This window comes from Rhinichthys klamathensis, unplaced genomic scaffold, assembly GCF_029890125.1.
Source record: "Rhinichthys klamathensis goyatoka isolate OS25496 unplaced genomic scaffold, OSU_Roscu_1.1 h1tg000395l_1, whole genome shotgun sequence".
NCBI lineage: Eukaryota > Metazoa > Chordata > Actinopteri > Cypriniformes > Leuciscidae > Rhinichthys > Rhinichthys klamathensis.
In genome coordinates this window covers 2,021,516-2,047,152 of record NW_026606897.1, presented here as the reverse complement: position 1 = coordinate 2,047,152, position 25,637 = coordinate 2,021,516, and the positions used below count along the sequence as shown (strand labels likewise).

General features: G+C 37.9%; 1 protein-coding gene across 1 annotated transcript in view; it reads left to right on the top strand.

Moving 5' to 3' along the window:
* The window catches only part of LOC130070137 (dynein axonemal heavy chain 11), an 82,732-nt gene extending 61,755 nt beyond the window's left edge, over nucleotides 1-20,977 (top strand). The window contains exons 63-82 of the mRNA XM_056234426.1: nucleotides 112-285; nucleotides 482-717; nucleotides 831-953; nucleotides 2,637-2,841; nucleotides 4,248-4,412; nucleotides 4,638-4,778; nucleotides 5,720-5,890; nucleotides 6,333-6,455; nucleotides 6,918-7,111; nucleotides 7,246-7,394; nucleotides 7,480-7,607; nucleotides 8,317-8,544; nucleotides 8,739-8,930; nucleotides 10,842-10,961; nucleotides 17,264-17,506; nucleotides 18,053-18,235; nucleotides 19,243-19,358; nucleotides 19,463-19,575; nucleotides 19,653-19,793; nucleotides 19,869-20,977. Of these exons, the coding sequence (XP_056090401.1) occupies nucleotides 112-285; nucleotides 482-717; nucleotides 831-953; nucleotides 2,637-2,841; nucleotides 4,248-4,412; nucleotides 4,638-4,778; nucleotides 5,720-5,890; nucleotides 6,333-6,455; nucleotides 6,918-7,111; nucleotides 7,246-7,394; nucleotides 7,480-7,607; nucleotides 8,317-8,544; nucleotides 8,739-8,930; nucleotides 10,842-10,961; nucleotides 17,264-17,506; nucleotides 18,053-18,235; nucleotides 19,243-19,358; nucleotides 19,463-19,575; nucleotides 19,653-19,793; nucleotides 19,869-20,116 (3,393 nt within the window). The 3' untranslated portion in view covers nucleotides 20,117-20,977. The remainder of the gene's footprint in view (nucleotides 1-111; nucleotides 286-481; nucleotides 718-830; nucleotides 954-2,636; nucleotides 2,842-4,247; nucleotides 4,413-4,637; nucleotides 4,779-5,719; nucleotides 5,891-6,332; nucleotides 6,456-6,917; nucleotides 7,112-7,245; nucleotides 7,395-7,479; nucleotides 7,608-8,316; nucleotides 8,545-8,738; nucleotides 8,931-10,841; nucleotides 10,962-17,263; nucleotides 17,507-18,052; nucleotides 18,236-19,242; nucleotides 19,359-19,462; nucleotides 19,576-19,652; nucleotides 19,794-19,868) is intronic.
* The last annotated feature ends 4,660 nt before the right edge of the window (nucleotides 20,978-25,637 follow it).

Here is a 25,637-nt window from a genome sequence, read left to right as displayed (position 1 = left end):
CCCACTGTAAAGTCACAATGCAATATATATATATATATATATATATATATATGTATGTATGAGGAATGTAATTCTGTGATTGAGATTAACCCAGTCATTCTCTCACTTCAGGCCGAAAACGTGCGTTGGTCGGAGGGACAGCTGGAGCTGGAGTCTCAACTGAAGACCGTGTGTGGGGATGTGCTTGTGGCTGCTGCTTTTGTCTCTTATGCTGGATACTTCACACAGCCGTACCGTCAACAGCTCCTTCACGGCGTATTGATTCCTTTCCTCCGAGAACTCCAAGTATGATTCCATTTATTTATTTTTTGTTAGTCACATAATATGATTAAATAATACGACTTGGAATAGTTTATTTGCTAATATTATGGCATATTTGCCAACTCTCGAGTTTTTATTTTTTCCTGAGCTGCACTCCAATGGAGCGTTGAATCGAATAGCATCACTAACTGTCTTCCTCTCCTCACACCTCGTGATCCAGACCCCTATCCCGCTGACAGACGGTCTGGACCCTGTACTTACTCTGACTGACCAGGCCACCGTGGCAGGCTGGCAGAACCAGGGTCTGCCAGCTGATCGGCTGTCCGTTGAAAATGCAGCCATCCTGATGTCCAGCCAGCGCTGGCCTCTGATGGTGGATCCTCAGCAGCAGGCCAGCAAGTGGATCCGAAACCTGTTTGGGCCCAAACTGAGGGTGCTGCAGTATGGCCAGAAAGGGTAAAGTCATTTTAGTTTGGTCAAAGATTTTTTAAATATTAAATAATATAAAGAAACTAGTCTTGAGGCTGATTTGTCATGTCCTGGACTTCACTGTTAATGTTATTATATAGGTATCTGGATGTTATTGAGCAGGCTTTGGCCTGTGGTGAGGTGGTCCTTATTGAAAACATCAAGGAGAGAATGGACCCTCTCCTGGAGCCACTGCTAGGAAGACAAACCTTAAAGAAAGGAAGGCAAGTTTAACTCTGTCATTGTTTTCTTATATTATACCAGTAATTCTCTCATCGAGTGTATTGCAGTAGAAATTACTTCAAAAAATACTTTTTGGCCTAGATATTTAGGGATTTTATATTGAGCTCTGAAGAGCCCCCATTTTGTTCTGTGCAGTATGAAAACTAGAATGGAAGATGAATTGGGGTTGTGTGATTTGAATAGAGGTGGAGGCAGTGGTATTGATTCTGCACTCACAGAAGCTGATAAATGTGCATTTGTTTGCTCTTTTTCTTTATGTGTGTTGAATACGGATCAGTTGCTAGAGTGTTGTGTTTTAACTCTCTGGGAGAACAACATTATATTATATATAATATTATATTATATTATAATCAAAAATATTTAACAGTGAAGACAACTAAACATGGGGTTCTAACTAGGTTTTTTTCACTACAAAGGCAAAACAGTAACTATGACAAAAATAGTTTACAATTTTTTTATTTGTATTAATTTTTATTAATTTAGTATCAATTTGCGTACTCAGTTTTCTCTGAATCTGAACAAACTAAATACACATGTAATTTAATTACTGAGTGTTTTGTTTTGTTTTGTTTTGTTTTGCACTTCAAAAGTAAAACACAGTAACTGCCAAAACTGGAACTGAGCAAAGTTGAGCTAAACCTGTCTGTCAAAGGAGAGATCATAGTCTAAAAGACTTACACTGTACATCATTGATTACTCAATTTTACATTTTTTTTAAATAAATCTCTACGTATTTGGGTTACTATGACGTGTAAATGAACAATAGACGATACTGCTAACTTCATTCACATTTATATCCTTCAACAGAGCAATTTAAAACAGTTGATTTTCAGGTATTTCTAGGATGTGTAAATAGATGCAACACCTCATCTGTTTTTCAGTGTGCTGAGTTATTAATTTCTCACCCCTTATTTATCACGTCTTTCTAGTCTTTTGTCCTTGTAGCATTGTACTATGGGGACACCTACAGTCCCACTCTTTTGACCCATAACTGTGGCCCGATGTTTAATTTGATTACAAGTTTATTCCAGCGCCTGACCCACACACCAGTCCATTCCCGTGATTAATCCGGCCCGGGCACGGCAGCCATGATGGATCTGGTGCAGCTTCTCGGCTGAAGTTCATTAATAATTGGAATGTTGCAGAGTGTGAAGTAATGAATACTAATTATTCCTTTCATGTCTGACGGAGGAGCATGAGCCAATCCATCAGCTGGGACTTTAATTTGGTGAAGTAATGGTTCTATCAATAGTACATTAATTCCATCTTTTGAAGATATAAAGCCAGAGCGGACCCGGGCCTTGGCGGAACCTTTGGCATGAGAGTTGTTGCCGCTGGCTGACAGGCACAGGGTAATTAGGGAAAAATTAAAAGCCGCCACGTTTGGCCAGCCAGGCCTGATTTAATTGAAATGCAGATTGGGATAAATATTGGCTGCTGGGAATATCATCTTCCAGTTTTATTTAACGCCTTTGCCTGTGGTGGCTATTGGGAGCATTTGTCATTCTTTTCTGTTTGCTTCAATTAGGCAGTTGGTGAAACTGGTGTCTAGTGTGGGTGGAAAGCGCTTACTGACTCTTGCGTAGATGTCGAGCTTTTTTCTTTTTAGTATGATTTAGTGTAGGCGTGTCCTGGATGCATAACACAATGTGGTGTTTCCACAGGTACATCAGACTGGGTGATAAGGAGTGCGAGTATAACAACGGGTTCCGTCTCCTTCTACACACTAAGGAAGCCAACCCTCACTTCCCCCCGGAGCTGCAGGCCCAGACCACTCTTATAAACTTCACAGTGACCCGCACTGGCCTGGAGGAACAGCTCTTGGGGCAGGTGGTCACGCATGAAAGACCTGAACTGGAGAAGATGAAGGTCAGTCACAGAAGTCACTTATAATGACTTCACAATATATAAAGCGCTAAATAAACTACATTTACTTTGCCCAAAGGCAATAACAGGATTTACAAGGCAGATTAGTGTTAATGTTTTTTGTAGTGGTTAAAGGGTTAATTCACCCAAAAATGGAATTCTGTCATTAATTACTCACCCTGATGTCGTTCCAAACCCGCAAGACTTTCGTCTGAAGATCTTTTAATGAAATATGAGCGATTTCTGTCCCTTCATAGACAGCTATGCAACTACAACTTTAACGTATCAAAAAGTTCATAAAGAGATTGTAAAACTAATCCATATAAATTGAGTGGTTTATTCCAAATTTCCTGAAGAGACTCTATTGCTTTATATAGGCTTTTATTCACATATAAACATTCATCAACTCACATCAATTGTGGTGAACGGAAGCTCAAGGATGTTCGCTTGACGTGCGAGAACCAATGAGGTTCATTCTCGTGTTACACAGCACTTTTGAGCTTCAGCAAGAACCAATGAGGTTTTGTTCTTGTGTGTCAAGCAGGTTCAGTTGAGCTTCTGTTTGTTCGCTGATCAATGTTTATATGTGAATAAAAGCCTAAATTCAATCTGTTCATCAAACCCATAAGAACAAAAGTCTTGCGGGTTTTGAACGACATGAAGCAATGCATCAAAGAGCCAACAATATTCGTAATGCCATGTTAAGACATCTAGATTAGGAAACAAGCTAGAGAAGCTTAGAAAATGCAGACGAACGTCAAGTGTGAGTGTGTCTGTGTGTGTGTGTGGTATACCCTACGTTATATTGCCCCACAAAGATGGCAATATCTGAAATCCTTGTCTTCGTGGGGATATTTTTTGTCCCCATGAGGAAAACAGCTTATCAATCATATTAAGGGATGTTTTTTTGTAAAATGCAGAGAGTTTTCTATGGAATAGAATATACAGATTGTACAGTATAAAAATATTTTTATATGGAATGTCTCCATAAAACCTAACACGTGTGTGTGTATGCGTTTAAGTCAGTGCATTGGTTTAACGGTGTGGGGTGGTTAAGTGCTTGTGGAATAGGTGAAATATATGCAAGGAAGAAAATTCCAAACACGATTCAGTTTAACGATTCACGATTCATGTTTAGTGGACGATTCAGTAAGCAAAAGTTTTGAAATATAATTATTTAATAAATATAATTCTTCAATTTTTTTCCATCACTATGTGCCCTTGAGGGCTTCGTAAATCTGAGATTTCCAAACTTTATCTTAACTTAAATAATTGTGAATGTTTTAATTATTTAATTAAGTTGTTTTATATATTTTTCTTCTTTTATACTAAATGTAAACTCTAAAATGTAATTTTAACAAAACGACTGTCTACCAAGTACTAACATTGTCCATTTTTGATTACTTCAGTTGGAGTTGAGCATTCAGCAGAACTTGTGTCAGATTGAGCTGAAGAGATTAGAGGATGAGCTCCTGAGCAAACTGTCCACGGCAGAGGGAAACTTCCTGCGAGATACAGCCTTAGTGGAACAGCTAGAATATACTAAGAACACAGCCAGACACATCCATAACAAGGTATGATACTCGCTGTCCATTTACCTCAATTTGTTGTTGTTTGCTCAGGTCCAATGCGTTTAAAATTGAAATGGTTGTATAATGAACTGACAAGTGTAATTACAACACTGAAATATGGAAAGAAACTAGTGCCCATTCCGATAGAATGATTTCATAAATGGGTTAATCATTGTATACATTAATTTGAGAATTGAATATTCCAACAATGGTATGGTGTTTACAAAGGCTATTGCAGCTCGAGAGAACGAGATAAAGACCAATGAGGCACGAGATCTCTACCGGCCAGCGGCTGAGAGAGCCGCCCTACTCTACTTCACTATTAAAGAACTCCACAACGTTAACCCCATGTACCAATACTCCCTCAAGGTAACACACTACACTAGAAAAAGTGAACATGAACAGTTGTTGCCCAGAGTTTTTCCTGTACAGCACCTACACTACCGTTCGAAAGTTTAGGGTCGTAAAGTTTTTAATGTTTGTGAAATAACTTTCTTATACTCGCCACCAAGAATGCATTTATTTGAACAAAAATACAGTAAGAACTGTAACATTGTTAAATATTATTACAACTTGAAACAACTGTTGAATATATTTAAAATATAATTTATTGTTGTGATGGCAAAGCTGAATTACTCCAGTCTTCAGTGTCACATGATCCTTCAGAAATCATTCTAACATGATGATTTGGTGCTCAAGATTCAACATTTATTATTATTATTAATGTTGAAAACAGTTGTCCTGCCTAATATTTTGTAAAAATCCTGTTTGTTTTTTCTTTAAAAAAAAGATTAAAATAACAACATTTATTTGCAAATGAATTGTTTTGTAACAATGTAAAAGTCTTTACTGTCAATTTTGATTAATTTAATGCATCCTTCCTAGCTGAAAAAAGTCTTAGGGACCCCAAATATTTGAACGATACACTGCAAAAAAAAAGATTATTTTTCTCAGTATTTATGTCAAGTTTTCCAGTACAAATGTCTAGACATTCTTAAATCAAGATGCATTTACTTGAAAAGAAAAATAACTTAAGATATCAAGCCTTGTTTTCTGAAACAAATTATCAAAATTAAGTGAGTTAAAGCTTAAAACAAGATAAACGGGGACAGAAAAATAAGCTTCAATCAAAGGGAAAACAAGATTATTTTTCTCACCCCAAATGAATGAAAATGGTGTGATTTGTGACCCCAGACTGCATCACAAGTCAGATTGTGGATTGATAATATGTGAATTTTTTCATCCTGCTCCTTCAGTTTGAAGATCGAGTTTTCAAGTAATGTTATTTTGAATCCTCTTTTACTTTTAAGGCCTTTAACAAAGTTTTCCTCAAAGCCATTGCGAGAGCTCCATGTGATAAAGACGTGTCGGTGCGTGTTTCATCTCTGACCGAGGCCATCACCCAATCGGCCCTTCAGTACACCTGCCAGGGGCTCTTCCAGAGGGACCAACTCACCTTCCTCACCCACACTGCCCTCCAGGTGAGTGGGATAGGACCTGACTTCAGAATAGAAACACCTCCCATCCACCCACCACCACCTCCTCCCTTCCTCCTCCTGCACTTTGTCATTCACATCAATCACTCCACATTTCTGCCCTTACATTAAGTTCCATTAGGCCCTGTCAGTGAAGTCGGGTCCGTTCCTATTGATTAACTCTCACAGCTCAGACACCCCTCTCCCTCAACTGGTCAGCTCTGACAGGAGGGTGGGCCACAGTGGCAGAATGCAAATACCTATCAGGACAGCACCTGTTTTCCCTGCTGCTGTCTGTCTCCACCGCCTGTCCTTCTCACGTCCACATCAAACAGAGTAAAGCTGTTCCGGGACCTGCTTGTCCTTCTCTGATGGATGGAGACATCTGTATTCAACAGACCTGAGGTCTAATGTCATCTTTACTTTGCGCCTCTGGTGTTTTATTCAGATTCTTCTGACGAGGGGCTCCATTGAGGCTCCGGACCTGGAACTTCTGTTGCGATCTCCTGTAGAAGTTTGTCAGAGGAGTCCCGTCAGCTTCCTGTCTCCACAGGCCTGGGGTGCCATTAGGGTAAGGACTGCCTGTGTCAGGAAATCACTCTCTTTCATGTTTTCCGATGTCATTTAGCATTGCTTTTTGGAAAAGTATCAGCCGGAAGCACCTTTTTAACCTCTAAATAAGTTAACCCACCTAGCCCAGGGGTTTTCAAAATATTTAATATGAAGATATATATGTGTGAGACCTTTCCTTAAATTTAAAGGCAGGTACATTTATACTTTATGAGGAAATATTTAGTGTTATTAAAGATGAGGCTAAGAAAATGGTAATTTCCATTTGTTTTGTGAACTATACCTTTACCAGTGTACAAGGGTTCTTATTATAAGACATAGTGTGAATATTTATAGAAAATAAATGCAGGATATATGCTATAAATACAGGCAATATTGCAATGTTTTAAAATACTTTTGAACATTTGTTAATTGCTGATTTTCTGAAGATTTCTGAAAATGACTAAATCTCATTTCATTGCAGAGCTTGTCCATGCTAGATGCATTCAGGGGTCTGGACAGGGATGTGGAAGGTTCTGCCAAACGTTGGAGGAAGCTGGTGGAGTCAGAGTGTCCAGAAAGAGAACGTCTCCCTCAGGACTGGAAGAATAAGAGCCCCCTCCAGAGACTCATCATTCTCAGAGCCTTTCGGCCTGACAGGATGACCTACGCTCTCCGGTAATGAGTGTGCTTCAGAAAACAACCAATATCAGTCTAAAATTTCACTTTAAAATCAGCTGGAGATGGCCAGGTTTGAAACACAGATGGTTTGGTCTTTAAATTTTGTCCTTCTGTATTTTCCACCATAATAGAAGTTTTATTGAGGACAGTTTGGGCTCCAAGTATATGGATGTTGGTCGAACAGAGTTTGAAAAATGTTTTGAGGAGTGCAGTCCCTCTACACCGGTGTTCTTCATCCTTTCTCCTGGAGTCAACCCTGTCAAGGATGTAGAAACACTTGGTACACAGGAAAACCATTTACACAAGACACTTAGCCTAACTTGTAATGTAATCAGAGTATTAACGCCATCATATCCATTTACTAGGGCTGAAGCTTGGTTTTACCACAGACAAGGGGAACCTCCATAATGTGTCCTTGGGTCAAGGACAAGAGATTGTGGCTGAGAGAGCGCTGGAGGCCGCATCTAAAAGAGGACACTGGGTCATACTGCAGGTAAAACACATGATACATGCATACTAACATAGTGAAGACTATAAAACTACAAATTGAATACATGTCAAGTCAAATTAATTTAAATGGCACTTTTCACAATATACACTGTTTCAAATCAGTTGTTAATGTTTACAATTTCTTAGTATCTTTATTCCTTATAGTCACATGTAGCAGATCAGAGCTGGGGGATAATATAGTTTACATTTTGCAACAATGCAAGCAATAAAGCAGTTGAGATATGCTATATAGAACATATATATATATCGCCCTACGCAATACAAGTAACGACATGTAAAAAAATGACAGCGGTCATTATTTAGAAATATTTTACCACTTGATGCCAAGTTTAATCAGAATCAAGTATTCCATAAACAGTGCATAAATCATTTATAATGGAGAGTGTTTACAAAAATGCCTCTTTTACATATTGAAAACAATGGCATAAAGAGTGTCCACACCAACCCACAATATCGTTCTGTTTCTTATAAGTACGTGCTGGATTTATATCATCTGCCGTCTTAAATGTTGTTCGTTGTGAAAGTGATTGCAACGATATTGTATCTCTGTGCCAATAACATATCGTTATATTTGTAGCTTGGACTCTGCTATTCTTTTACATTTCGAACGATATTTACAACTATATCTTTATTGTTACCCTCCTTGTTGTGTACAGCCCTTTGTAATGGCATTACATGGTTTTGTACTTTAGAATGTTCACCTGCTGCCGTGGTGGTTGGGTCGTCTGGAGGAGCTGCTGGAGAACACAGGCAGCAATGCTCACTCAAACTACAGAGTGTTTATGAGTGGAGAACCGGTCCCCAGCCCTCATGAGCACCTGATCCCTCGCACCATCCTGGAGAATGGCCTCAAACTCACGACTGAACCGCCCACTGGCATGAACTCCAGCCTACATGCAGCTCTGGACAACTTCACCCAGGTCTTTACACACTTCCCACACAGACAAAATCAATAAATTCACATGTGAACTAATCCGATGTTTTGCTTCGACTTGACTATTATTCTAAAGAAGGTGGAAACCAGTAATAATTTAGAATGAGGTGACTAAAGAATGAGGTGTCCAAACTTTTGACTTGTACATTTGTTCCTCATCTCCTCATTTCTGTCCTACAGGATACTCTGGAAATGTGTTCTTGTGAGCAGGAGTTTAAAGGACTCGTGTTCTCGCTGTGTTACTTCCACGCCTGTGTGAGTGAGAGGAGGAAGTTTGGGCCTCTGGGTTGGAACCAAAGATACCCATTCAACAATGGAGATCTGACCATTTCTGCCAGTATCCTGTACAACTACCTGGAGGCCAATACTAAAGTAAGATAACAGTATTCATTACCCTGATGGAAAATACAATGATTACATCATAATATCTTTTATTTAGCAAGGATGAATTAAATTGATCAAAAGTTACAATAAAGACATTTATTTGATAAATTTGACCAAAGATTTCATTGTTACAAAAATTATTTCAAATAACTGACCTTTTCATTTTTCATAGAATCCTGAAAATGTATTGCAGTTTCCACAAAATTGATAATTGTAAGAAGTGTTTCTTGAGCAGCAAATGAGCATATTAGAATGATTTTTGAACGATCGTGTGACACTGAAGACTAGAGTAATGATGCTGAAAATTCAGCTTTACATTACAGGAATAAATGACATTTTTGAAATGCATTGAAATCGAAAATAAACAAATATTTAAAAAAAATTGTTTTACTGATTTTTTTAATCAAATAAATGCAGCCTTGGTGAGCATTAGATACTTTTTTCGAGTTTACATCTCACAATTCTGACTTTATTTCTCATAATTGCGGGTTATAAAGTCAGAATTATAAAGTCTCAATTGCGTGTTATAAAGTCAGGATGAGATAATAGCATTGCAAAAGCATGGTAACATTCAAAACTTAAACATTTTTGCACAATGACTCAATGAGAAGTTTCTGATCAGATACAATATGGCTTTAGCTGAAAAAAAAATGGACCCAGGAATGCAACAGGGGATATATGGTTTGTTTAATGCATTACGAGGTTTAAAAGATCTTACCGGCTTTACAGTCTCCACTAACAGTTACATTTAGGCCTGGTTTCACAGATGGTTTACATTAAGCCAGGATTAGGCCTTAGTTCAATTGGGACATTTAAGTAGCTTTTATAAACATGCCTTTGAAAAAAAAAAAACATTACTGGTGTACATCTTGAGACAAAACAATGGCACTGACATATTTTAAGAAATGTCAGTGCAAGTTGCTTTCAGTTAAAACAGCTCAAACATGCAGTAGGCTTAAGCCTTGTCTGTGGAACCAGGGGTTAGACAACTAAAGCTCAAATAATAAACCTTTTAATCTCAAATTCTACTTACTTTGAACCTGGAGCATTCTGTGTAAAGTTTAAGTGATAAACTCTGAGCTTTATGGAATGTAAATTAAATCTCTTTGTCACTCACTGCCATCTCTTTTCCCACAGTGCTGTATTATTTAATCACACAAAGCGAACAATCACATCTCACTGTATACAGTAAATCATGTTTTTCCTTTCCAGCATTACTCTGGTTACAACCAATTATGGCGACTCTAGATTTCACCCCTCCCCTCCAAAAAACAAAAACGAATGTCCTTCATTATGTTAACAAAACAGTGACCTGTATGTGCGTACACTGAGGATTCATTAGGCGGCAAATGAAGCGTCGTGCTAAATGTAATTACACGCGTTGTGCGTGACACCTTACAACGCTTCATAAGTGATCACTGCAATTAGAGCTGATGAAAGAAGCAATTTGCAAAACAATACAGGTACAAATGATGGTGAACCTTCAGCGTCTGTCATCGGTTATAAGACACACGCTCACTTGTTCTTCTCTCCTTTACAATTACACATCTTACGCTCTTTTCTCAGGCCAGACTTAAGCCAAGCACAGCAAGAGCTTGATCTTTGCTTGAATTATACATTAAGTGGATTGTCTTTTTGTCTGGTATAGAGTCATTTCAAATGAAAATCATCACTATAGGATGTTCCCATCATGCAACATCAGTCATCATGAGCAAAACCATGCATCCATGTTCCACCATTTAGCAGAGAGCCCTTGTAGCAGTTTTAACCCTGTTTTTTTCTATGATAGATCTTGCAAACCTGGCTAAAAATAGTGCTGTGGGTATTAAACGCAGGACGCTGAGGGATCAGTTTGAGCTGGAGATTTGACATTTTGGTGTGCTCATATGTGTGGCTCAGGTACCGTGGGAGGATCTGTGTTATCTGTTCGGAGAGATCATGTACGGAGGTCACATCACTGATGAGTGGGACAGGAAGCTCTGCTGTACGTACCTCCAGGAGTTCATCAATCCCAAGATGGTAAAGACATTCAAAGCACTGCAATATAGGCTACTGCAACACATCACACTATTAAATCACCTGATTGTGTTTCAAGACAGAATTAATGTACATTTCAAAGCCATACAGTTGATAACAAATGTTTATTAGGTAGAATTTGAAATTGCTTGCGCATTTGGGACAAAAAACTAAATGATGAGCATCTAAAAGGGCAGCAGGATGTAATTATATGCATATATATATATATATTTTTTTTTTTTTAAATAGAAGTACAATGTATGTATGTACACAAAAAGTGCATTGTATCAAATTATTAATTTAAATAGTAGTACATAATAATTAAAGACACAATAGAAAGTGGGACCAAACAATCTAACTTAATTAAAATGCTAGACAGACATACAATCAATATATATTTATTCCCCCTCAATAACATTTTTGTTTTTATTGAAGAACATACTAAGAACTTATGGAATCACAAAATGAGTTGTGGTTAATTAATTTACCTAAATCGACAATCCCATTTTCTGTAAATAATGAAGTTCAGTAATATATTCACAGGGTTTCTGAGGGTTTAAAGTGTCTTAATTCACCCGTACACAAATTAGGGCTTTAAAAAAGTTAAATTAGAGCAGAAACTCTTAAATTCATAGTCATGGCATTAAATGTTGCATGCATTGCATAAAATGATGTTCTTCCTCAGGATTTTTGTCCTGTTGTCAATACAGATGTACTTTAAATCAAGATGCATTTACTTAGCCTGACTTCGTCATACTCGTATTCTAGTCAGAATGTGAGTCTGATACTGCTCCACAGGGCTTTGATTATGAGGCGTGTCTTAACCGAACCAGGAAAAAAAAACCTCTGCACTCAATTGGATAGACCTACAACCAATCAGAGCAACGCAGTGAGTGTTTTTTTTTATGAGCTACGTAAAGTTGTCAACAGAACTCAACTACACTCACGCTGGAAGAAGTTGTAAAATAATGAGTGTTGCTTCTTTTCCTTGGTCCTCCATGAGTGCGACCAAAGGAGAAACCACAACGACCACAGGGTTTTCATTGCGTCCCATCTTCTTAGCGACCATCGGAGCCAGCTGATAAAATAAACTTTTGACGAATCCCGTAGGAAGGACGGCAAACACATCTTTCCGATCGACAAATGCCTTGATTGCAGTTCTCTGTTCATCTTTTAAAATGAATGTGCTGTTGATTTATTTTACAACAGACGCAATAGCGGAATCTATACATCTCAATTCTCCAGCTGCAGTCATCTTAGAGGGAAACCAGTTCAACCCAAGCACTCTTTGATAGCGTGATGATTACGTAACTGCAGATCATCTGTCCATCATCGTATAAAGCCCGCCCTGGCAATTTGATTGGCCCGACTAATTCTGAACCGATCATAATTGCCATAGACATAATAAATGCATAGATTGGCCGCTGGAGCGTACGTCAACGGCGCCGCCATATTGCGGAGGGCAACTTTCTCATACTCCTCATAATGAGAATTGAGAAAAATGCCTGTTTCGTGTGCTGCTTGGGGCTGTACAAATCGCCTCACAATTGAAAACAGGTCTCGAGGAATTAGCTTTCACAAGCAAGACTGAACATTTGTTTCTGGTTGTATTTGGTCATGATATAATTAGTAATAGTAACGTTCAGAGGAGAAAAGCCACGAAATGTAAAAATACTACTGTTATTGTGTCACGATTTTCACAAAATGTAGTTTTAATAGTTTTTCAGTCGACAATGTAGTTATTTAAAGCTCAAATTTGTGGTTTATTTATAAAGATAGCGCCTATTTAAAAATTTGATCTGACGTTTTCGGAGTTGCCAGGAGTTCACCGGGCGCTCAGTGCTCGTCTACCCCGCCTGGAACAGCCTTACCTCGGCTAGTGCTTCTCACGTTTGCCCCTGGTTCTGATGTCTCTAGTCTAGTGGTTAAACATGAGATATAATTTGTCTTGTGTAACGGGCGATCTTTGGTCTCACAAAAAGAGACAGGGTTGTGACATTTTATTTTATATAGCCTATGTAGGAATATTTTAAAATATATCAATTATTTCATATACATTCTCTTCACTGTATGTAGGCCTATATAAAATAAAATGACACAAATCTTTTTGTTAAATGTCAGTTTAATGATCAATATTATAATGTTTCATATTTTTTCATATTGTCTATATTATTCTGCAATTGATATTACATTGTATTTGCTGTTCTTATTATTGTTGTAATATTATACCACTTGCAATTATCAATCTATTACAGCTATGCTGTTAAATGATTGTACTATTCATAGTTACTATTTAACTTATTATTTTTTATTGTCTATATACTGTTATTGATATTTCTTATTCCATTGCTATTATTATAGTATTATACATAAACTATATGCTATTATCAATATTTGTATTATTATATTATGTACTTATGATATTATATAATTATACTATTCATTAATATTTTATTTGCTGTATACTGTTTGTTTATTTTATTGACTAAACTATTATACTATTACTTCTCACTTTATCTTATAGTTACATTGCACTGTAGTTGTACCATATCATATGTATTACCATAAAGGATCCATCAGTTATCTTTGTTATTACTAAAATCGGGTCAATCACAGAAAATGCTTTTTCCTCAATAAGAAAACTTTATTTAATTTAATGTAAAAATTTAATTATATCTTCACAATTCTTATCCAAGAATAAAAAGCCAGATAGCCTACATGACAAGCCTGAGCTTTGACAATTCCTTATTAAAAAAAATGTTTTATAAGTCTGACTATCGAGAATTTAAATAACTAGAGATGGAACTTTTTGTACACCACGTACAAACCACTGAAATCGGTTGATAAATGTCATTTTATTTTATTTTTTTATCCAGAAAAACTGCAGCTCACCGTTTACTTGCATTTGATTACAGTGCAGTCTTGCCCTCCGCAAAATGGCGGACGCGTTGACGTATCGCAGCAACGTTCCAAAGTGGCCAATAGGGCGTCTATGTATTTATTATGTCTATGATAATTACTCCTCAATGGATCGAGTCCAGACCGAACTTCCCGACCAAAAAATGTTGTGGGCGGGGTTCGGGCTGGTATCCAGGCTAGCATTTATTTTAAATGCAAATGTAAAATGAAATCTTGAAAAAAATTAACAAAATAAAGTGAGTTTATGCTTAAAACATATTAAATATCTGTCAGTGATTTGTGAAAACTTTCCTTTGAATTAAGTTGATTTTTCTGAGCTCATTGGCAGATATTTGTTCTCGTTTTATTCATAAACTCACTTCATTTTGATCAATTTCACAATTCAAGACTGATTCTGTATCACTAGTAAATGCATCTTGATTTAAGAATCTTTAGACATTTGCACTGGAAGAACAGAAAGAACAGATTTTTTGCAGTGTTATCAGAATGTACAGTAAAAGTTATTTCCATTGTCTAGTGGTTTGAAGCTTCTTTTTTTATGAATTAAAAGGTACTGGATATCTGTTAGAAGTATTTTCAAACTCTAAATGTAAATGCCTAGGGAGAAACACAATGTGTTGTATTAGCAACACTTTAGAGAACAATTTATTGAGTTCCCTTTTATACCTTAATTTGATTTACTTGGTCTTAAAAAAGTCTTACATTTACCTTCATATAACCTGCAGAAACCCTGTGTATGTTAAAGTTATAGTTCTATTAATATATAGAAGGCCTTTGAATATTGTTAGACAGTGGTGGGCCTTCAAGTCGAAAAGATTGAGAACTATATAAAAGCATCTGCTAAATGAGTGTACATCAAAAGCAGTTATTGACTGATAATACAACAAAAGCAGTTCCAAATTGGAACAGTAATATGAGGTGCCACAAAGCTCTAGAATTGCTCAGTAAAGGATATAAGTAGCTGGCATGGAGATGTACTGTAGGCGAGACACTGGAGAGTAACAGAGAGAGAATTCGAGAGAAGAATTTGCTTAAGTGTAAATGCATTGCAGCAGCAATACATGATTGCAATAGCAAGGAATGGTCGTAATTGTCTGATATTATAGCAAACATCTGAGTAAAGCAAATTGCCGAAAAAGAAAAAAATGTCTGTGGGTGGGGCGAACTTCTATGCGTTGGCTTTTGATTGGATTTTGAGATGTGGGCATTGCACTCATAAGTGGAGGCAGATGAACGCGAGCATGCAGGTGCGGAGCTCAATGATTGGAGAAGTCCTGCATACGTCATTTAGAGAGAAGTCTGTCGTTTCACCGGAAGATCCAGTTATGGCATTTTGATATAGAAGGGGCAACCACCAATCTTCAATGTAAAGCACTTTGATTGCTGAGAAAAGTGCTATATAAATTTTAATAATTATTACTATTATTATACAATAGATTGGGTGAAATTTGATTTCATGACAACTTTTAGTCGCAACTTCTACATTGCATCTCACAATATGACTTATAGTCATAGTTCAAATTGTTTCCTCAGTGGTGAAATCCAGCTTACATAAAGTTTTCTGCAGATTTTTATAGGGGATGTACTGTATAATTCTAAATAGATAAGGCTGTGTAAACCTAGATGATCTAAGTGCTTCTTTCATGTTCTACAGACAAAATTGTCAAATTGAGATTATCAATGCTTGTTTGTTGACCTCGCGCAACTACCATTGAACATAAATCAGGTTTGTACATGTAAATACTGTAGCTGTATGGGGCTCTCTAGTGGTGAGGATCTACATTACATCACACAATTTTCCTTTTGATCCAGTATTAATGCATACATAACAAAAGAGAAGATGAATGCATTAACACTATAGACCTTACTGTATCATATTAGATACGCACATTTCTAAGGCCTCAAAATTATCAACCTGATCCCTGATTAAAACTTTGCTGAAAAACCTGTTGTACACAAACTTCCACATGTTGTCTGATTGATCGTTTATATATTTTTTTAGTATAATTGTAAAAATGTCAAACTTCAGGATGTGGGGAATCTTTACTGATTTATAGTTTATACATTTTTTTAGAAAGTAAAATGCCTTTTAGTATAATTGTAAAAATGTCAAACTTCAGGATGTGGTGAATCTTTACTGATTTATTATTCCTAGTAATATTTCAAGATGAACACTTACTGGACTTTGCTTGATAATCCATACATCGTTTTTTAGAATCAGGTTAAAATATGATACAACATGTTTTTGAGGAACGTTCATTTGTAAATCTCTCAATCATCGTTGTATTGCCTTGCATTAATGCTGCCTTCATGTGCTATCGTAAATTTCCTACTTCCCACTTCTGAAGTCATGAATACGAGCTTGTTGCATTCAAGTGCTTTGTTGTCAGAAATCATGAATCATGGAGGACACCAGGTTTATTCTTGCTTATTTTTGGGGAAAATATCATTTAGTGTCATTGACAAACATATAAACATTCACCAAGCTCTCTAGATAATCAGCTTGCTGAAGATTCTAGATATTTCGGTCAAATACAGGCTATTTTCGCTATGTATAAAACATACAATATGCTTCAAATGATTATTCATATATGTAAATATACACTACTTTAATGATAAGACAAGGCACTCTAGCTGTTGTCTAAATCTAATAAAGAAAGCTCGCTCCTCTTTAGGTGATACCCAAACATTCATGTCCGTTTTTTAACTAGAAAACTTGTATTTACGATAATTCCGGCAGCTTAAATGCCACAATACAAATGGCATATTTCTGCTCAGTTTGGGCCTCTGAATAAAATGGAGGTTTATTTCACATGTTAGGCTTTACAGGGTTAAATGTCATTTGGTTCCCACATCCTGAAGACACATGTTTGTTTGCGTGTTCAGAGTGCACAGTATGTTTGGACCTCATGTGTTTACAGCTAAGATCTTAAGCGTGTCTGTGTGAGGTGATTAAGGCTGTTTTCCAGCAGTGGTCAGGCATGCAGCCCAATGTTTCCTCACCGAGTCTCATTAGACCCCAGGATGAGCAGCCATCAATCACAGAGTTTTTCCTTTAGCCTTTCCGCACAGCTGCATTACTCTCCCAGTGCCCAGCACCAGCCCTGCTATCGATTACCACACACACCTTCATCTGTTAGTGAGCACTAACACAGGTTAGAGTGGTCCAATGCTACAATGCTGATCAGGACAAAATATTGTGCAGAAAAAAAAACCTGTTATCATATTTGTGACCTAAATGTCACCTGGACCTGGCTAGAAAACATGATCTATCAAGTCTTTTGGCTACCAGATGATAGACTTCACCACCTCAAATAGGAATCTCAAAATCACATTAGAAATGAAACATCTTCCAGTAACTCCCGTGACTTATCCTCTCTCACCAGTTTGAAGGGGAGCTGTTCTTGTGTCCTGGCTTTCCAGCGCCTCCTGATCTGGACTACACTGGGTATCACAGCTACATAGACGAGAGATTGCCCTCGGAGAGCCCTGGTCTCTACAGCATGCACCCTAACGCTGAGATTGAGTTTATGACAGTCACGTCTGATGCCCTCTTCAAAACTTTACTGGAACTGCAGCCTAGAGACTCATCAACAGGAGAGGGAGCATCACAGTGCATAGAGGAGAAGGTAAAGCTATTTGCTAACTATTATGAGGATGTGTGTGCACAGCTGTTCAAAGGTTTGTGATCTAAGATTGGTTTAATGTTTTTGAAAGAAGTCTCTTATGCTTATCAAGGCTGCACTTATTTGATAAATGCAGTAAAAACAGAAATATTATGTATTATATATTCAACGGCCCGGAGTCAATTATTCCGCTTATACTACATTTACCACACCCCAAAACATTGTTCAGATGATGTATTTTAAGATGTTTGTCAGGTTTTTGTCCTTGAAAACGCTCCTGTTTGTGGGACTAATTTCTTGCGCATCTAATCCCAAGCCTCCATTGCCAATTCCAAAACGTCATTTTAGAGCCAGTAACGGAGAGTTCAGCCACTGATAGCAGACTGATGCTTATTGGTTTCTTAGTTCTTTATAGTACCTTAGTATTCTACCACTTTCTACTAATTCAAAATCTCTTTAAAAGGTTCTCCTATACGGGATCAGCCTGCTTGTATTTAGAGTGTATATTAGTCACTATGGATGCATAGTTTTTTTTTCTTCCTGGTTCAGGTGAAGAGTGTTCTGGATGACATGCTGGAGAAGTTACCTGAGGAGTATAATCTAGCAGAGCTCATGTCTAAGACCGTTGAGAGGAGCCCCTACATCCTGGTGTGCCTGCAGGAGTGTGAGCGGATGAATCTGCTGCTGGCAGAGATACACAGATCCTTGAAAGAGCTGGACCTGGGACTGAAGGTCAGTGCAGTTGATTCCTGATTATTCAGAAGCAGTTGTATTTGAATACTACGCCGCATGTTTTGGTTCTGGAACATCTGCATTTTTATGTGTATTTGATGTGGAAACGTTTTTATACCCAACCAAATAATGTGAAAAAATTCATGAATCTTACTATGGTAAAAGCATAGCTCATGAATAATAATTAGATATCATTGATTTTGCTTCCATGTATCCTCTATGAAGAGTTAATGTATGTAATAATTAATATAATTAACTTGAGGGTGAGTAAATGATGACAGAATTTTAATTTGTGGGAGAACAAATCCCTTTGTTCCAAACCTGCATGAATTTCTTTCTTCAAAATATCTTCATTTGTGTTTAGCAGAAGAAAGAAATTCATACAGGTTTGGAATGACTTGAGGGTGAATACATGACAATTTATTTTTGGGTGAACTATCCCTTTAAGTATTGACTTGAGGGCGAGTAAATGGTAAAATTGATTGTAAAAATTTAAATTTTCATTAAAAAAAAACCCACAAAGAAAGTAACATTGCTATCACTTCATCCCCTATGCCTGTGAACATGATGTAATGTCATGCAATTTTCCCACTGTTTTGTCTTTTATACCCCCCACAGACTCATCACTAAGGACCACTAAACCAGAAATGCTAACAAAAAAAAAAACATTATACATTTTACAAAATGTATTATAAGTTATAAATATTTTATATATATATATATATATATAGACACACATAAATTATAATTCATACATATTACAAATTATTTTTTAAATAAAAGAATTTACATTCCTTAAAGTCCATAAAGCATGATATATTATTTAATAATTGCAGATTTAAGTTGCTGTGAATTATTTATTTAAAAGTATATATCTTTATTTTTTTGCATGTAAAAAGTAGAGCACTGATGCTAAAATCTACCTCTGCTTACTTATATATGCACTTTTTTTTTTTTTAATACAATGAGTGTTAACTGATTCCTTGTTCTCTAACATGATGTTACAGGGTGAATTGAGTCTTTCTTCAGACATGGAGCTGCTCCAAGCGGCTCTGTTCTACGATAGCGTTCCAGAGAGCTGGAGCAGGCTGGCATACCCTTCAACCAAAACACTGGCTCTGTGGTACAGTTACCTTCATGTATAGAAAAAAAATCTAAAACTCTAAACCATGTCACATACAGTACAGTAGGCTTGAGTGATGAGGTCTGCAAAATCCTATTCTGCAGGTTTAGTGACATTCTAGCTCAATGTCGGGAGTTGGACACGTGGACTCAAGACTTTGTGTTTCCTGCTGTGGTTTGGATCTCAGGACTCTTTAGCCCTCAATCATTTCTCACAGGTCAGACAAATGCACACAAACACACACGTACAAAAGGGCTCTTGCTGTCATTGTGCTGAAAATGTTCTGTTTTGCAGCAATTCTGCAGAGTATAGCTCGAAAAAACAAGTGGCCTTTAGATAGGATGAGTCTGTCCGTGGACGTCACCAAAAAATCCAAGGATGATTATGGGCATCCTCCTCGAGAGGGAGCGTACATCCATGGACTCTACATAGAGGGTGAGTATAAGCTCTATTCTGAAGTGAATTTCATGTTGGTGTGGATGAAAGATGGATTCTTGATGCGTCCCACAGGTGCTCGCTGGGATAGCTCCTCAGGTCTGTTATCAGAGGCTGTCCTGAAGGAGTTGACTCCGGCCATGCCAGTGCTGTACGTACGTGCGGTCCCCGCCGACCAGCAGGATGTGAAGAACACCTACGAGTGCCCAGTGTACCGCACCAAACTCCGCGGCCCCACCTACATCTGGAGCTTCCCTCTCAAAACACACCAACCACCTGCAAAGTGGGTTCTGGCAGGAGCGGCCCTGCTTCTGTCGGTGTAAATGAAAGACCGGCTCCGTTTCGCCCATAGAGGTGCTTATATAAACAGTATGGTGTCGATGGAAACCATTTTTAGTGATAAAATTGCAAGAATTTTTGATGTAATTTGTTTTGTTTTCATCCAAAATTGCGAATTTAACTTATCCGCAAAATTGGAGTATCGCATAAAACATTTGTTGAACATGTGTTCAAGAGAACAAAATCGTCACTTCTTGGGAAATTAATGCAAAATATCATTGGTTGGTCCAACTATGCAGTCTCACATGATCTGTTGAGGCAAAGTTACACAAGTTTTTTTGTGTTTTTTTTGCGCATTGCAGGATTTATATGTTTAATGTTTCCATTTAGGGCTGCACGATTAATCAAACTGAAACCGCACACGATTTGGCAAAGGCTGCGATTATTTCATGCGCAGCTTGTCATTGCAGCACGGCTCTGTCTGTGATCAGTAGTAAATGCTGCTCCATCTGAAAGCCAGAGGGCGCTCTCGTGCAGACACGGCAAATATGCCCTGCAGAAGTAGACAATGCACATCATTCCAGGAAATCCCAATGAGCATCATACTATCACTGTAGCTGAATAAACGCTTTGATTTATTAAATGTTGTCTTTTGTTGGACAAGAGGTTCATAAATGCTTCTCATGTTTGGAAAGATGTTTGGCGTGTGTTGCTTTTTCAAATGCACGTTATAAGCGACTCAAACTCGCAGTGCTTTCAAATGGAGCACCATTTACTACGGATCACAGAGCCGTATGTCACTGACAAGCTGCGCATAACAAATATTCATGTTAATTACGTTTAATCGTGCAGTCCTATTTCCATCATAGTTTATGCGCATGTTTGAAAAAATGTATCCGCCTCAATTGATTTCAATTTGATTTGCATCGGTTCAATTCTGTGCTTTTTTTAATACAATTTCCTAAAATTTGCATAAAAATAGGTGGATGAAAACTGCTAATATAATATCCTATTTAATTTTACATTTTAATCATTGTTTCTATGTATGTATTTTAATTTTGTCTGATACAGGGCTGCACATTTAACCGAAATAAAACGGAAATCGTGGCATGGTTTAGTGTGATAGCACATCTTTAAATCGTTTTAAAGATGCATTTTCGAAGCACGTCTTTTACACGTCTCTTTTTTATTCAGTATCTTGGAGCGGCTAAGATCGTCCACTGTGAGATTGGATCGCTTATAACGTGTGCTTGATAACGCAACATGCACCAACCATCTTCCCATAATTATTATTATTTATTTATTTTTGACAACAGCAGGTTTATAAACGCTTCTCATTAAGAACTCCTTGTGGTTTTCTGCCAAACGATTAGCTTGGTTTAACATTAAGAACTTAAGACAGCCATAAATATTAGTAATTTTACTGTTGTACTTCTTATTTTTATATTTTGTTTAGAACCTTACAACATAATAATAAATCAATTTTGATATTAGTATTGGTATTATTTTATAGTTATATCGAGATGACAAGTTTGACCAAATTGTAACGTCCAACAAACAAGCACAAGCCTTAAGCTTTTTTTTTTTTTTTGCATTTGAAATTGCTATCTAATTGTGAAATTTTTCCCCCCAGAAAAATCACAATTCAATTTTCCCCAATTCGTGCAGCTCTGTCTGATACCTATAAAAGCTTAACTGTTAAAAATACAACATACAATAGAAAATGTTTGTATTGTATTGTAATAATATTGCAATTATTGTAATAAGTATTAACGCTCTATATTGATGTTGTTATTAGCTTAATTAAATTTAAAGCAGCTCAATGAATGACACTGAGTCCCAGTAGATTATGAACCAGGCTGATACTGATTTTCAATTGAGGTGTGTTTGACCTTCCTCTCCTGATGAATACAGATAGATCAGTATGATTCATCTCACGTCGGTACAGAAACCAATTTATCATCTTTGAATGACATGCTTGGTCTTATCCATCTTTTCCCTCACGTGTCCCTCGATGTGATTTAAAGCAACACCAAGGAACTTTTCCTCAGCGGTCACCCTACAGGTTGGAAGCGGAATTGTCCATTACCGCTGTCGTAAATAATCTATCCTACCGCATCCTACTGTCGCACGTGCACGCTCGCTGTTTATCCAGCACCGGCTTTAGAATCAACAATGGCCACAGACAACGTAGAGTATTATATATATTATATACACTCACCGGCCACTTTATTAGGTACCCCATGCTAGTAACGGGTTGGACCCCCTTTTGCCTTCAGAACTGCCTCAATTCTTCGTGGCATAGATTCAACAAGGTGCTGGAACCATTCCTCAGGGAGTTTGGTCCATATTGACATGATGGCATCACACAGTTGCCGCAGATTTGTCGGCTGCACATCCATGATGCGAATCTCCCGTTCCACCACATCCCAAAGATGCTCTATTGGGTTGAGATCTGGTGACTGTGGAGGCCATTTTAGTACAGTGAACTCATTGTCATGTTCAAGAAACCAATTTGAAATGATTAGAGCTTTGTGACATGGTGGAAGTAGCCATCAGAGGATGGGTACATGGTGGCCATAAAGGGATGGACATGGTCAGAAACAATGCTCAGGTAGGCCGTGGCATTTAAACGATGCCCAATTGGCACTAAGGGGCCTAAAGTGTGCCAGGAAAACATCCCCCACACCATTACACCACCACCACCAGCCTGCACAGTGGTAACAAGGCATGATGGTTCCATGTTCTCATTCTGTTTACGCCAAATTCTGACTCTAACATCTGAATGTCTCAACAGAAATCGAGACTCATCAGACCAGGCAACATTTTTCCAGTCTTCAACTGTTCAATTTTGGTGAGCTCTTGCAAATTGTAGCCTCTTTTTCCTATTTGTAGTGGAGATGAGTGGTACCCGGTGGAGTCTTCTGCTGTTTTAGCCCATCCGCCTCAAGGTTGTGCGTGTTGTGGCTTCACAAATGCTTTGCTGCATACCTCGGTTGTAACGAGTGGTTATTTCAGTCACTGTTGCCCTTCTATCAGCTCGAACCAGTCTGGCCATTCTCCTCTGACCTCTGGCATCAACAAGGCATTTCCGCCCACAGAACTGCCGCTCACTGGATGTTTTTTCTTTTTCGGACCATTCTCTGTAAACCCTAGAGATGGTTGTGCGTGAAAATCCCAGTAGATTAGCAGTTTCTGAAATACTCAGACCAGCCCTTCTGGCACCAACAATCATGCCACGTTCAAAGTCACTCAAATCACCTTTCTTCCCCATACTGATGCTCGGTTTGAACTGCAGGAGATTGTCTTGACCATGTCTACATGCCTAAATGCACTGAGTTGCCGCCATGTGATTGGCTGCTTAGAAATTAAGTGTTAACGAGCAGTTGGACAGGTGTACCTAATAAAGTGGCCGGTGAGTGTATATATATATATATATATATCACTCACCCTTTTCCTCTGCCGAGTCTCCTCCGACAAAACCTTTGTCGTCTTAGTTTTTGTTACTGCTTCGACCATGATAAGCACGAAAGCCGGAAAACAAACGCTGGTTGGCCTCTCACGTCCGAATTTGAGGAAGTGGTGGGGGAAGTGACGTATGCCGTAAAGCAGTCGAATTTTGTAGTTCTTTGTGCTCGGGTTCCTACCCGAAACCCGAAGTTACATAGTGCAAGTAAAAGCGATTCAGACCACGTCAGGCTATGTGTCATTTAACCTATTGTAAGTCGATGTACCATCGCAAGGGTCTTGGAAATATATTATGAAGGTTGAAAAACTACATAGTGTTACTTTAATAACTTCTACAGTGCACTGCTGAACTGTACAAATGTGATTTTGTTCAACAGTAGCTATTTTAGAAGGTATTAAACATAAAAATCTACGGAGTACACAATCACAAAAACACAACATCTGCTGCTGTGTTTGCCTGTATAGTTCCTTGCTATGACGCAGACCTTGTCAGGAGACAAGAAAATGATACATCTGTCCCAGAGAGGGAAATGAGAGGTTAGCACAAGCTGTGGCGCGCCCCCTCCCCTCTCAGCGAGTACAGCGGCGGCCTCACAGCAGGTAATAATGCCCCAGAACAGGATGGATCAGTAACTGTTTAGACAATTCATCCTCGGTTCTCACTGAGACAGCTGAGATGCCAATTTAGTGTCGCAGAGAAGATTCACACTCTAAGTGACGTATAATGAGATCTCTGGTTTATTAAGTAGTCACGATTTACAGACCCCATGAAATCAAAATACAAGTTTTTTGGCTTTTCCGGTTGACTTTGCGGTCTCCATAAGATAATGTACTCTTAAAAGTTAACAAAATTACGCTAAAAGGTATGATCGTATGATCCCATGAGAAAATACTATACTGGAAGTTTGCATAGCCACTGAGATTTTAACAAAACTACAAGCAATACTTGTACAACTACAAACACGGCTGTAAATTAAAAACTAGGTTCTTTTTAACAAAAAAAAAAAATGGAGCCATTCAAATTCCCCTCATTCTTAAAGTTTCATCAGGAAGTGTTAGCACATGAAAGAAAACTGCTCGACTGGCATTTTACAGGGTTAATTTAATGTTAGGGTGAAACAGACGTTGCCAGTCATTTATTCTCAATTATAATGTATATCAGAGAAGAGATGTCGTTGCAAGAGGTGGAGGGGAAGTAACACGGATCATTTATAATAAATGCTGCGGTATAAAATAAAAAATTTGTCCATTTTGATTTCATGGTGACTTTAAAGGTGCAGTATGTAATACTGAGAGTGAGGAGAGCAGTTGAAATGGGGGAGGCAGGGGTTCTAGCAGACCAATCACAGCGTTTGCGGTCTGTGTAGAATTGATGGAGAGGTGTGCTAGACACCGCTTACGACGTAGCTACAGCGTGAGTTCGACACAGAAGTATAAATTGAGATTTACATGGTAAGTTGATCGGCTAATGTATACGTTTGCCACGTTTTTATTGACGAGGCGTTTTAGATCAGATGGGATCTGCAATCGCAGACCCAGTTTGTCTGCTCGCTTTCATGGCTGTAATAGGCTGTTTTCCGAACAACTGGCAACCTGGGGGCTGTTCCATAAACCAAGATTAGAGTATAAGCCAGGCTTATTTCGGTTAGTCAGGCTTATTTTTGGTAGATTCGGTTTCATAAATCAAACTTAAAAAAGTTCAAACTCAGTTACCCTGGCAACTTATGCTGGGAAACTAGCCTGGTCCAGGGCAGGCTAACTGTCAGGCTAAGCCTCAGTTGTTACACAGATCCTCAACACTGACCGACAAGAACACAATGATATTACCACTGACAGTCTCTAATACCATTATTGGACTTTATAAATACACAGTATACAGAAAATCAACTTAAATAAGGCTGCAATATAGACACATATATAAGGCGTTTTAAAGTTGTCCGTTTAGGACATGTCATTTTTGTAATAAAGACATTTTAATTAAGGAATGCCTCGGTTATCAGAGAATTCTTTTTTCTACACTGTCTCATATATATATATATATATATATATATATATATATATATATATTATGTACTTTATTATGTCTTTCAATTCAAA